We start from the raw sequence: 13,924 nt of genomic DNA, 5'->3' as shown, positions 1-13,924 counted from the left end.
CTCTCTCCCTGGGTGGGTCTCATGGGTCAGAGATTTGGCCCCACCCAGCCCAGCAGCTATGGGAAGAACCACCTTCTCTGTGAACTCACACTCATTCAGCCGCTTAAACAATGTGTCACCCACCCCCACCCTCCACTCCCGAAGTCACTGCTGAAATACATGCAGCCAAGAGTACTTATTCATTGTTATAAGCAGCCTGTTTTATAAAATCAGTGTCTAAAGACTTTGGTGAGTGAACACATTTGAGACTGGAGGCACAGGGTTAAGCGTTATCATCTGGAGGGGATACTTGGAGCAGGGGAATACATGAGTTGACTCAGAGAGGAGAGGTAGAGAGACAGAACTGCCCAGGTTAGAACCTCCCAGGAACATTTACATTTAACAGTGCTTCTTCATCACCATCATCACCCTCACCATCACTACCACCACTACCACCATCACCACCACCATCACCATCATCCTTAACACCATTGCCCTCACCATCACCAGCACCACCATCACCACCACCATCATCCTTACCACCATTACCCTCACCATCACCACCGCCAATATCTCTACCTCCATCACCATCACTATCACCATCACCACCACCATTACCATCACCATCATCCTTACCACTATCACCCTCGCCATCACCACCACCATCTCTACCTCCATCATCATCACTATCACCATCACCACCATCACCATCATCCTTACCACCATCACCCTCACCATCACCACCACCATCACCATCACCATCATCCTTACCACAATTACCCTCGCCATCACCACCACCATCTCTACCTCTACCATCATCATCACTATCGCCATCACCACCACCATCACCATCATCCTTAACACCATCACCCTCATCATCATGACCACCACCACCATCACTATCATCATCATCACCATCACCATCATCTCCATCACCATCATCACCATCACCATCACCATCATCATCTCTATTACTCACACTTACCATCACCATCACAGTCACCATGATCATCACCATTATCACCATTTCCATGATCATTATCACCATCATCACCACCTTACTCTCACCACCCCACCCCCACCCCACCACCATTAGCGTCATGATCATTATCGCATCACCACCATCATCAAGCATCACTGCCATCATTGCCATCACCTCCATCACCATGGTCACTATCACTATCATCATCACGGGACTGTGGCTTTTGGTGCCCTGGAGGGTGAACCTTGGTTCTTCAGGGAGCCAGCAGATATATTCTATAATAATATTACTAGTGCTATGATTACTAATATTAATAGTAATGAATGTCACTAACAGTTACTAATAGTGCTAGCACTATTATTATAAATAATAATAGTACTAATAGTAAGAACTGGTACATTTATCAATCAAGGTATATATATACCTTTGCTTTGAGCCCTTACCACAGCCCAGCAAATAGGGGTAGGTGTTTGATCCCCATTTTGCAGAGCAGATAACAGAGGATCCAATATTGATTTGCCCAAGGTCACATAGCTGTTGAGTAACAGAGTCTGGGTGGGGACCCAGTCCGCTAGGATCCTAAAAGCTGGGCTCGTCCTGCACTCTGCAGCATCTTGACCATGAGGGCCTCACTCTTCTGAGTGACCAGCTCTTGCCCCTGCACTCCTTGGCAGTCAGACATCCATGAAGCCACAACCTGGCCAGTCCCTCCAGAACTTAGGAAATGTTTTCTTGGCCACTTTCAGGGACATTGTAGCAGAGAAGTCCATTAGGCATTGGGACTTGTGAGACTAACCTTCATGTGATACTGATGGCAAGAGTGATGGTGATGAAATTGATGATGAAATAAAAGGAGGAGGAGGAAGAGGGGGAGAAGAGGGAAGGAGAGAGGGAGGAAAAGGAAGAGAAGGGCCAGGCGCGGTGGCTCACACCTATAATCCCAGCACTTTGGGAGGCCGAAGAGGGTGGATCACGAGGTCAGGATTCAAGACCAGCATGGCCAACATGGTGAAACCCCATCTCTACTAAAAATACAAAACAATTAGCTGGGCATGGTGGCAGGTGCCTGTAATCCCAGCTACCCGGGAGGCTGAGGGAGATAATTGATTGAACCTGGGAAGTGGAGGTTGCAGTGAGCTGAGATCGCATCACTGAACTCCAGCCTGGGCGACAGAGCGAGACTCCATCTCAAAAAAAAAAGAAAAGAAAAGAAAAGGAAGAGGGGGAGGAAAAAGAGGAAAGGGAAGAAAGACAACAGGAGGAAGAAAGTGACGACGATAAACTTGATGCTGGTGATGATGGTGATGACGAAGATTTAGATGGTGAAATATTAAGGATGCATACTAATCATGACAGCAGCTGGGACATACTTACTACGTGCCAGGCTCTGCCTCATTGGATCCTCATGACAACTCTGTCATGTAGGTGCCATTATTGCCCCATCTGTAGATGAGAAACTTGAGGTTCAGAGAAGTCAAGTGACCTTAGGATTCACAGCCAGCACTCTGCTACACCAGGCAAAGATATATGTCACAATGGCAGAGCCTGTGTTTTCTATTCTTCCTTTCATGCCTTGAATGCTTTGGGAAAACTGCAGAAACCCTGTTTCTGGCAAAACTTACATTAGCCCTATTTCACAGATGAGAACATGGAGATGTGTACTGTCATACAGTCAGTTCAGTGCTACCACCGCTCCTGGCATCCTCCTCGCCCCCTGAACCTGCCCCCCACCACCAGAGCCCCCCAGCCCACTCACCTGTGCTGTGTTGGTTCCGCAGACTCGGCGGTGGCGAGGACTGGGCTCCCTCTTCCGGAGGGTGTGCTGTGTGGCGCTCCCACTGCAGCTGCTTCTGCTGCTGTTCCTCCTCCTGCTGTTCCTGCTCCCAGTCAGGGAAGAGGACCGCAGCTGCACCCTGGCCAACAACTTCGCCCGCTCCTTCACGCTCATGCTGCGCTACAATGGCCCACCACCCACCTAACCCACTGGGGCACACAGGTGACTTTCTCCTCCAACCTCCATCAGTCCCAGGGCCCCTCCTGAGGATGCTCGCCAGGGAAACTGGAAACGGGCAGGCCAAAGACTGCAGAGCTGCATCCATATCAGTGCTGTGTCAGCGTTCCCAGAACACACTTACTTTTTATACAGTGTTGTCTTAGTCTATTTATACTAAATGTGTACTACATGTGACTAGGGAATAATGTCTAGAATTTTTATATGATCTGTATGTAAATGCTCAGTATGTATAATTTCATATACGAGGTCTATTTGGAGTTGGGAAAATTCCTAGCAATGGCTCCCTCCAATGGGATTTTGTGGTATTGTTGACTTGGTCTGCAGTCAACCCTAGAAAGCAAGAACAATAACATGTCACTTTCATGGCAACCTCTTCTCCAAAGCGAATCCCAGAATTCAGATGTAATGAAAGGCCTCTGAGCTGCAACGTGGAAGAGCGCCATAGACCCTCACTTGGTGCCCAGCGACTCTTGCTTTATGCGTAATGAGAACAAGTATGCTTGTCTAGTTTTAACAACCACAAAGAGTAGCTGTCACGTGTCAGAAGTAGAAATGGCAATGACCAGAGGCAGGTTCAATGATAGCAGTGACAAGTGACAGAGTGATATCAAGGGAGAAAAAGAAGAGCTGCAGAGAGCAGATCCCCGAACTAAGAAAGCACAGCTATGTGGAGGCATTGCATGCCGGAGCCCTAACCCCAGCTCTCAGCGGCTTCTGATCACACAGACCTATGAGGACTGTCCCTGGTGATGACACCGAGCCCCCATGAAACGGTGAGATCCTGCTCTGTGTGTTTCATTCAGGGAGAAAGGGAAGAAGACAAGCTTTATTTTTAAGATTTCCATGCAGAATGGTGAGGCACAGTTGGTGAGCAGCACCCACTGGCAGTGCCCAGGAAAGATGTGTTTCCTCCATTGCTCCTGGACTGAGTTTTCATCGTCGAGAGCTCGAGCTGCAGGTGAGAAGGGAAGCATCTGCCACGCCAGGGGCCAGGGATCGAGGGTCCAGGACAGAGGTGAGAGAATCTGCTTTGGAGTTCAGCCTGTCTCAAGGGCTCTCCTTCCCCTTCCCAGAAAGACTCTGGAGGCAGCAGGTCCATGGGGCCAAGAAGGTCTCATGTGCATCCCCATATGGGACTAGGGCCCAGGCCACCCAAAACCAGGCCCTCTCCAGCCAGGTGTAGGCGAGCCGGGCTCCATGCACCACCTGGGCTGGGGCCGCGGTGACTCCATGTGAGTTCCCGAGGCCAGAAACTCATCCCTTCCTTGCCAGGGAACTCTGGGATGGTTCCTAAGTGCTCTACAACTGGATCATGTTTTTCCTAAATCAACACTAAATTTTCCCCTTTAAAAAAGTACTTAATGCCCACTCTCTACAAATGGATTTTGTCTGTTCAACTACAAATACGAGGGGATTTCCTCGGACCTTCTGTCTGGCTTTGGAATCATAAGGTATTATAGACCCAGAAAGGCCCTTTAAGTAGAGGGGAAACTGAGGACCTAAGAGGGCCTGACGCCCAGCACCATTGCTGTCTCACACACACTGACCCTTTGCCTTTCACTGTGAGCTCTGCCCTTGGGGACCCGGGTCCTAGGCAACTAGGACATTTCACCGGCAGGAAACCCATGCTGCCAAGGAGAGCCCTTGTGGCTGACTCAGAAAGCATACTTTTTTTTTTCTTTTAACTCGCCCGTATTTGTTACAACTTTAAGCAGAATGTGACTTGGGCACTATATTTCCATCCACAAGCCTGGCTCTGAGTTATTATTATTATTGTTATTATAATTATTTTGAGATGGAGTTTCGCTCTTTTTGCCCAGGCTGGAGTGCAGTGGTGCGATCTCGGCTCACTGCAACTTCCGCCTCCCAGATTCAAGCGATTCTCCTGCTTCAGCCTCCTGAATAGCTGGGATTACAGGCATCTGCCACCATGCCCAGCTAATTTTTGTATTTTTAGTAGAGTTGGGGTTTTACCATGTTGGCCAGGCTGGTCTCGAACTCCTGACCTCAGGTGATCCACCCGCCTCAGCCTCCCAAAGCACTGGGATTACAGGCATGAGCCACCATGCCTGGCCATTTTTTTTTTGAATAGCTTTATGATAAGCTGTAGGCTTATAATTATGCTCCTCCAAACAACACTTTTCTTTGGAAAACAAGCCCTGTGGACTCTCCATCCTTCCATCAAGTTCCTTCCCTCAAGCTGCTTCAGTTTAACTTATTTCTACAGGACTAGTACGTGCAGAATTGGCAACTACAGGGGATGAAAAGTTCAAAAAGTAGATCCTACAACCCTGTGACTTGGTTTCCAAATATCTGGAGAAATTTGTGATTTCATGGAAGAAGAGAAAGCACACTTTTCTCCAGATATCTGGAAACCAAGCCATAGGGCCGTTCTCTGCAGGCGACCACCTTACTGGAAAATCAGGAGCTGAGTGAGCCCAGGCAGCCAAGCCCAGATGTCCAGTCCTGGAAGTCAGAGCAGTGGCAGGGTGGGTGGCGGGGGGTGGGGGCCTTGCCGGGTGTCCACTCTCCTATGTCACAGGTGAGAAAGCTGAGGCCCAGAATGGGGAAGAAACAGATCCATGGCCACACAGTGAGAGGCAGCAAGGCCAGAGCCCAACTGGCCACCATGGCCCTCAGGTGGTACCCTGCTCACTGTGGTGTGATCCCCGCATGTCAGCAACTACATGAAAAAAACAGCCACTGGGCATGTGTGCAGCCTGTCACATATACCACATGTTGGGGAAGGAGAAGCTGGAACATGCGGGCGGGGGTGGGAATATCTACCTATATTTTTTAAATTTTGATAATGATGCCATCAAGTCTGCTTGTTTGCATAACTGTTTTTTAAAAAAGAATTGATATTTTCAGTATTTTCATATAAATATACTTGTAATATGACGTAACAGCCCAATTACTGGTGCTTCCAAGCACAAGTGCAATCTCCTTTGCTTAAAGGAGAGCCAGGCAATTATTCTTATGACTTTAGTTTCCAGCCTCTTTAACAGCCATGCAGAGCTTTAAGGTGCTACTTGAGAAAGGTGGCGCTGCGGCACGCGAGCGCGTGTGCGTGTGTGTGTGCGTGTGTGTGTGTGTGTGTGTGTGTCTTGTTCGTCTGTCTCCAAAATGAAAGGGGTCTTAGAGTTTATAAGAATTGGTACTCTCATGGCCCAACACAGGGTGTGTGTGTGTGTGTGTGTGTGTGTGTGTGTGTGTCAGAGAGAGAGAGAGGAGGGAAGGAGAGGAGGGAGAAAGGACCACCAGTGGGTCGGTTGATGAATTAGTTATCCCTGCTTACCTGTCCCTCCCACCCCTTTCTTTCTTAGCCCGTTCTCTGCATGTGGAAAGGCACATGCAGCACTCAGAGGGTGTTTAAAAAGAAAAGCTGGGAGCGGGAGGGATGGGCAGGTACTGACAGCAGACGAGGCCAGGAGACCCTGGGAGGTGCCCAGTGGTGGCGGGACAGAGGGAACACTGACAAGGGAGACAAAGAACGTGCTCGTTTGGTGCTCGTGGGTGCTTGACCCCTTGGGCGGCACTTTGCAGCCTTGCTTTATGTAGTTCCCACACCGACACCTGCCCCCAGGATTTGATACTGTTTTACCCCCACGTTTGAGATGGAACACTGAGGCTTAAAGATATAAAGACCCTTGCTCATGCTGAAGTGGGTCCAAACCCACAACATGGGGCAATGAGGACCCCAAAGCCCAGGCTGGAGGGGGGCTTCAGGCTGGTTCTACCAGGTTGCAGTCTCTGTAGCCTCTGGGACTGGAGTTCCCTGGGCAAGCAGGCAGAACTCTCTGCCCATCAGCTCGCCTGGGACATGGCCAGAGTGGAGCACCCATATGTTTCCCTGAGGGACTGCCCTCAGCTCTGAGATGAGTCACCACCAGCAGCACATTCCCTTGGGCCATCTATCATTATCTTCACATTGCTCACCTGGAAGATGAGCCCCTCTAATGTCTCATGATGAGGTCCTCGGTCATGAATGACAGAACTCCACACCCCCAATGCCCAGCACAGGATAAGAGCTTCAGCTGTGGTTTGTTGAATTACATTAAAAACCCAAAGGCAAATGTGTTTCCTGACACCCGACTCCCTTCCAGAGGAAATGGGTCATGGATGACCTGACCCAATTCCATCTCTCCGGCCCCGTTTGCTTCAGGCAGCTGGCTGGAGTTCCCTGCAGGGACCGGGGGTCCAAAGATGCTTGTCTCCGGGCATCTTCAGAGGAAGGAAGCTGGGGACCCTCTGCACCCTGGGGGCCAAGGAGAATGACAGGCAGAGGGCAGAAAAAGGCCTGAAGGTGGGCGGTTTGTGCCGGGGGTTCCCTAATGGATTTTACGGCTGGCAAACTGGGACCGGTGGCATCATCCTGCCCTGCCTTGCAGGGGATGGGAGGCTGGGGCTGCCCACAGTTAGGGAGTAAAGAGGGGATCTTATCTCTTCCATTAGACTGGAGCCAGGCCTGACTGGGAGGCTGGGAGGCTTTGCAGAAGCTTTGAGGAACTGCACTTTATGGTGGTCTGGCTGGAGAGGGCGGACAGGGAAGTGGGCCAGAGGGAGTCAAAGGCCAGAGGTGATGTCAGGCTTGATTTACTGAACTGTGTGCTTAAAAGTGGTTAAGATGCTAAATTTTATGTTATGTTTATTTTACCACAATTTGAGGGTGAGAGGAGAGAGTGAGAGCAAAAGAGACAGAGAGAGAGAAGAGAGAGAAAAGGAGGAAGGGAGGGAGGGAGGGAAGGATAGAGAGAGAGAAAAAGAGAATGGGAATGGCAGGCTGTACCTTCATGGTTCCCAACTTTCCTCCGAGGACAAGCGCTAGTGGCAAAGCTTTCAGTGACCAAAGGCAAGTGAAACAATACGAGGGAACAACTTGAGTTTTTCTTTCCATAGGATTTATTTTGTCCAAACGCTGGCTCTTCATTCTGGGATTATGTCCCTCCTACTTCAAGGGTGCTCAATGGCCTTTAGGAAATGAGGGATAGGTAAAGGTGGCTCTGTCTTCTTTGATGGTTTCTATTGTGTTTTGGGAGCCCTCACTGGACAAAATAAAAAGTTGCCAACTCTATGTTGGTTTTGCTCCCCATACAGTATTCTTCCTGGAAAAACATGCTGTCTGAAAGTTTGGGAACCCAGGAGATGGTTGGGAGAAGAGAGCAGCTTGAGGATTGCTTAGTGCAGGAGTCCCCGAGGGGGAGAAGGAAAGAGAAATGGGAAGAGGGACATCGTGGAAAGTTGTGGCAACTGGGTTCAGGGGAGGCCAGGAGCCTGCCAGCTGTGGCCTCTAAAAAAATAAAACCCAGGTGCTCACTGGCCCTGCCTTCCCACTGGCCATTCGGATGCTGTCTGGGGTCTGCGGCTTTCTCTCTCCTGGTTGGTGGGCAGAAGTGCCCTGTGCCTCTTTGCATCTTAATCCAATGCAACAAGCATTCTCCAGCCTGTGCCAGGCTTTGTGCTGGGAGATTCGGGGTGAGCAAAGCCCAGTCCCTGCCCTCAGGGAGCTTGCAGATGAAGAAAAGGGTTTGTGCCATTGAAGATGCCCAATGGGATTGCGGTCATTGCTGTTGACTTTGCCCATCTGCCTTTCCAGAGGGGGCAGGCCCACTGTCACAGAAACTGGAAGAGCCACACAGGGGAGACAGCGGGAGAGCTCAGAACAGGGCATGAGAGTGTCTTGCTGCCTCTTGGAGGCCACCATTGTGACTATGAAGCATACCGGGCAGAGGAAGTGGGTCAAGGCGGCCAGGGCAGCTGGGCCGGGCAGGGAGAGGACCTGGGCATGGCAGAGGAGGGGAAAATAGACTGACTCAGCCTCAGGAGGTCAGAAGGGTGTTGGGCTGTGCTGGGTCACAGAACAACACAGCTTGGGAGGCTCCTGGAGGCTTCAAGGGGAGGCTTAAGGCTAAGGCTGTGGATGTTGATTGTCGTGTCCGTTACTAGCCCAATTATTAGTCTGTCTTCCTGGTAAAAATGTGTGGTTGGAAATGCCAAACTGAGAAGCCCACTTTTCCCCACTGGGGATCATCTGGGTTGGCGTGTCCATGCTCAAGGATAATCTCTTGCCCTTTCCTGCCCCCTGCCTAGGATTTCTCCCCAGAGGAGAGGAGCTGAGGGACCCCCCAGGGAGGCTGTGCCTGTGGCTGTCACCCTATGATGCCAGCGGCTTCCTTTGGATTCTGTAATCAGAGTGTTTTTCACCGGTATCTGCAGTGATTGCCAGGAAGCCTCTGTGTCCATAGCCCAGCGGGATCCTGCCCTAATTCTCTCTCTCATGAGGACTCAGCTAATTCTCACCCCAATCTCATTGTCACCAGTCTAGGTCAGCATTGGAGGGAGGTGTGGGCAACTACAGCCCTTGCTGCTTCCAAGACAGACATCAATAGTTGATCACCAACCTTTCCCACTCCCCACTCTCCAGCCCAATGGACCTCACAGTCCTCAAAACTACTCCAAGCTGCTGCCAATCAATCATATTTGTATGTGAGCAAAACCTGTTTGACATCCTTACACCTGTACCAGCCCTCTCAGAAAGCTCTCAATTCCAGTCTCCTTTTCTTTTTTCTTTTGTTTTTTTTTGAATTTATGTTAAAATTAGGATGTTCCCAATCAGAAAATCATTTTTCCTTCATCTAGTAATTGGATGAGACAAACTAGCCCCAGAAAGCAGACAATGGGATGAACTGCAAAGTAGGACTTTTAGGGGAGGCAAAATGGATTAGGAAATGCTAAGTTCTCTGTTGAAGGAGGATACCTGGATTCTTCAGGCTGTCAGAGATGGAGGGCTTCCATAGACTGTCTTGTTCCAACTTTGTACCCATTTTACAGGTTAGGACTCTGAGACCTCAGCAGTTCTTGTTTGGCCAATGAGCTCAGGGAGTTAGTTCCAGGAGTGGGGGTCGGTCTCTGCACCCACTGGATGACAGCGTGATACTGCTCAGCACTAGACAGGGTTGAGTTGGAACTCTGCTGCTGATGGGCTGTGTGACATTGGTCCAGTTCCTTACCACCTCCCCCCACCTATTGGTAAGGAGGGAAGTCAGCCCTGGAGCGTTCAGTGCTCCCTGAAATATTAGGTATCCTAGGATTGTGCACGTGGGCTCGCATCTGGAAGAGAAATCCCTAGATTCAGCCATGAGTAACAGAATCCCTCCTCCCCCGACCAATTTTGGCTTAAACCAGTCAGAGACTTTACTTTTCTCTCCTCCTGAGAAGTCTAGATATAGGCGGTTGCTGGCATCGTCTCGTCAGGTTACGGATGTCAGAGCCAAGGCTTTGCAACTGTCCTTCCTTTATATCACAGTCACTTCATGGCCCAGGATGCTTGCTGTACCTCCAATTTTTCATCTGGGTTCCAGGTAGGAAGAAGGGGAGTGAACTAGACGAATCTGCCCTCCTCATTAGCAGCTTTCCCAGAAGCTCCACCAGCCACTTCCATTCTCATCTCATTGGCCAGGACTGTGTCACATGTTTTCCCCCACATCTGCAAGGAGTCTGGGAACATGCACCCCAAAAAGATGGGGGCTCTTCTAGTAGGACTGAAGGGTAGGGTGGCTTGGAGTGGCACTTCGCTGTCTCTGTTACAATTGGAGGAAAAAACCAGAGTTCGTCCTGACCCTCCATGCCTTGGCCGTGTGCTCCTTGTGTGGAACTTGAAGTCATCATCCTTGCAGTGTGAGAGTGACCTGCCACCACAGCCTGCCACCTCCTCTCAGGGGACCCTGAGTCCTTCAGGTCTACCCAAAGGCATTGTAGACATTCTTCCTGCAAGGCTTGGGAACTGACAAATAGATCTGCCCAGCTTGCCAGAGTTTTTGTGCAGAAACAGCCCCTCCCGTCTTTGTCCTGGCCGTGAGCACCCAGGGCTAAGCTTTTGAACACTTTCTTTGTGTTTGGATTCAGCCCAGGCAATGCATATTTGCTTTCATTTCTTGAGCTTGAGGAGCTCCTGGGTGCAAATCTTGGAAAATGAGGATCTCTGAGCCTTTCCAGGCCAGCTCTTTGTTTTCTAGCAGACAATTGAGGCTTTGAAAAGGAAAGTGGACTGGGGCACCCCACAGGTGGCCCTCATCACCCAATTGCCAGTGCCTGCAGGCTGCTTCAGCAGAGGCCCAGAGTCAAAGAGGACTTAAAACCAGCTGTCGTTTCTCCCTTAGCTTCTGTGTATGAGAGAAACGCCTTCTGTTTTTCAAAATAAGAATAAGGAGGAATTTGTTTCTAAAAGAACATTAAAACACAGGCTCGTGGTCTAAAAGCAAATGGTTCAGCAGGATGTTCAGGGCCTTAAAGCACAGACAGCAGGACTCAGCATCTCCCAGCACCTGCTCTCCAGTTGTCATGGTAACATCATCCCCAACCCAACCACCTTGTCCAGCCGAGAGACAGCAATCATAAGGAGGGACCTCGGTTTCCCCCGAGGGTCCTGGGCTTCCTTTCTGAAACGCTTGCTTCTGAGCTCAGCAACCAGGAACACCAGGCCAGCCCATCCCCAGCACCTCTGTGGAGATGAGGGACAAAGTCCTACAGTCCCTCTTCCTGTTCTGATGAGAAAGGGAGGGAAGAAAACATACCCTGAGCACCTGCAATATGGTCATGACACTTTCAAAAAGCCTGTGCTATGGAGTCATGATCAGAAACCAGGTGCAGAAACCAGAGTGTGGAGAGGGTCAGCAGCCTGCCTCAGAGCAGCCAGCTAGCGGGGGAGTGGTAAATTTGGAACTTGTACCCAGGCATGACTGGCTCCAAGCCCAATGCTCCACTCTATGGAATGTTCCCTGGGCCTCAGTTGCTTTCGTTTCCTTTGCAGGCCGTGAGCTGCTGCCACTCTGGCAGCTGGTGAGTTAGCTGGAGGGCAACATTCCAAAGCAGGGGCAGCATGCTGCTTTCCTCCTGTGCCCACTCCTGCGGGGAAGTCCGTTGACTCCCACTGCTGAAGGGAGCTGGCAACACCAGGATGAGGTCCCAGGGGACGGGAGCAGGTACCCACTGTCTGTCTACCTTCCCACTGGAAAAGCACGGACAGGCCAGCGCTTGCGGGGGCAGGCAGAGGACAGAGTTGGCTTTGCGCGGTCTCTGCCTGCTGAGGAGTTCCAATTCCTCTCATGGGAGAAACAAGGAGGCAGTCGCTTGTGCATGTTCCAGAAGTTTTATTGGGGAGGAGGAAGCGGACAGAGGAAGCTGTGTGTGCATGTGAAGGGGTGGGCAGGGTGGGAGGGATGCACGCGTATGTGAGCATAGCATGTGTGAGTACTACACACATCTCCATGCAGAAGCACAACTGGGCAGCCCTGGCTTCCAGCGCCGGGCTTCAGCACAACAGACACCAGCCTGTGGTCTCTCTGAACCCAGGGAGACCGCATCGGGCTCAGGACGTTTTACCCGAGGTCCAGAGTTTTATGCCTCTCCCTGGCATTCTCCATAAAGAAGGGAAGGTCAGATGACCCCTTAGATCTGTGTCATCTGGGAATTTCCTTGGGCTGGTTTAGACATGATGCCCTCTTTTTCTCAGGATAGCAGATAACCTGCTTTGAAAGAGGGCTTAATTCTGTGGGTCCTAAATTTTCTCCTTTCTCTCTCTCTTTCCGTGTGTGTGTGTTGGGAAAATGGCAAGTTTCCAATACCAGCTTTGGAGGAACGATTACGTTTTCCCTCCATTTCAAGTCCAAAAGACCAGAGCCCTCATTCCAAAGCCCCCCACCCAGATGGATTTTTTAGTTTCATTTGTCATCCGTCCCATGGGAGGGCCCCATGTCTCCTCAGAACCCATCCTGGAGGCAGCAGGTGGGGTAGAGTGAGTTTGGCCTACTCATGACCTCCACCCCTGAGATTGTGAACAAGGACGTCTGGGGCGATGCTGAGAATGTTTTTGAAGATGCTCCCAGATGACGCTGATGATCACACCAGATTGAGTGCTGCGATCGCCTTGAGTCCAACCTCTGCATAAACGAGGTTCTCATAAACAAGTTCACTCTACCCTAAGCTAAGTCTATGTGAGCAAACCCACTTCATCCTTTGTACCTGGAGACCTGGTTACACTAACCTGATACTGACCTGTTTATGTAGCTGGAATGGTGTGTTTCATGCAGTGTGGACCAAGCAATGACATGGGGTGTGTGTGTGTGTGTGTGTGTCTGTGTGTGTATGTGTATTCATTCACACTTTTGTGTGTATACGTGCATGTAGATGCTGCATAAATGATTTTTGATGTCAAAGACAAACACATTCCATTGTTTTAAATGTTCTATTATGTAAACAATATGCAGAGGGACCATATCTACTCTTGTCATATTATTTGTGATGGTAAAACATGCATTTGCAATAAATTAAGCTTTCTGGGAAGGCAAGCAGTATTGGAGCCAAACGACTGTCTCGGAACATGTGTGTGTTATCTCGGTTCATATCAAGTCCAAAGCTAATGGAGCCTTCCCCGCCATCCAGGGAGGAACACCAGGACCCTGGAGTTTCTTCTTAGTGCTATATTTTAAAGTTGCATTGACGTTTTCCTCCCCTTCCTTTTGTGCAAGTTGGAAGCAGCAGTGTTCTAAAAGATGGTTTGACGTTTTTTGCTGTTGTTTTATGTTTTTAAAAATGTATCTGCTTTGTGTTTGGAAATAAAAATCTCTATTTTGGTCTATGAAATACTGTGTGGTTTGGAAATTCGTTTTCTGAAGTAAAGGAGTTTGTCCAAGAGGTTATGAGAAGAAAGATGACATGTGGCTAAGGCTGACATTGTAAAATTCTGACTTCCAGTTCAACCTCTTTCATGCAGAGGTTGAACTCAAGGTGACAGCAACACTCAATCTCATGTGGATATCAGCCTCATCTGGGAGCATCTTCAAACACATTCTCAGCATCTCTCCAGACCTCCTCGTTCACAGTCTCAGGGGTGGGGGTCATGGGCAGGCCAAGTGGATACTGAAAATTCCAAAATGCACTCTGGGTGCATT

At 49.8% G+C, this 13,924-nt stretch overlaps 2 protein-coding genes across 6 annotated transcripts in view; both read left to right on the top strand.

Moving 5' to 3' along the window:
• The window catches only part of SYNE3 (spectrin repeat containing nuclear envelope family member 3), a 109,258-nt gene extending 95,642 nt beyond the window's left edge, over positions 1–13,616 (top strand). For all 5 annotated transcript variants that reach the window (XM_019010127.4, XM_055361891.2, XM_055361892.2 and 2 more), the window contains exon 18: positions 2,740–13,616. In XM_019010127.4, coding sequence (XP_018865672.4) covers positions 2,740–2,940 — 201 coding nt within the window. In that variant the 3' untranslated portion in view covers positions 2,941–13,616. The remainder of the gene's footprint in view (positions 1–2,739) is intronic.
• Positions 11,237–13,616, top strand: LOC109023279 (putative uncharacterized protein encoded by LINC00341). Its single transcript, XM_019010129.3, is given in 2 exon segments — positions 11,237–11,620; positions 11,622–13,616. Coding segments are annotated over 2 exon segments (585 nt in total). The 3' UTR covers positions 11,823–13,616.
• Positions 13,617–13,924: the final 308 nt, after the last annotated feature.

The sequence above is a fragment of the Gorilla gorilla genome, chromosome 15, assembly GCF_029281585.2.
Source record: "Gorilla gorilla gorilla isolate KB3781 chromosome 15, NHGRI_mGorGor1-v2.1_pri, whole genome shotgun sequence".
Classification (NCBI taxonomy): domain Eukaryota; kingdom Metazoa; phylum Chordata; class Mammalia; order Primates; family Hominidae; genus Gorilla; species Gorilla gorilla.
This window is presented reverse-complemented; position numbering and strand designations above follow the sequence as displayed.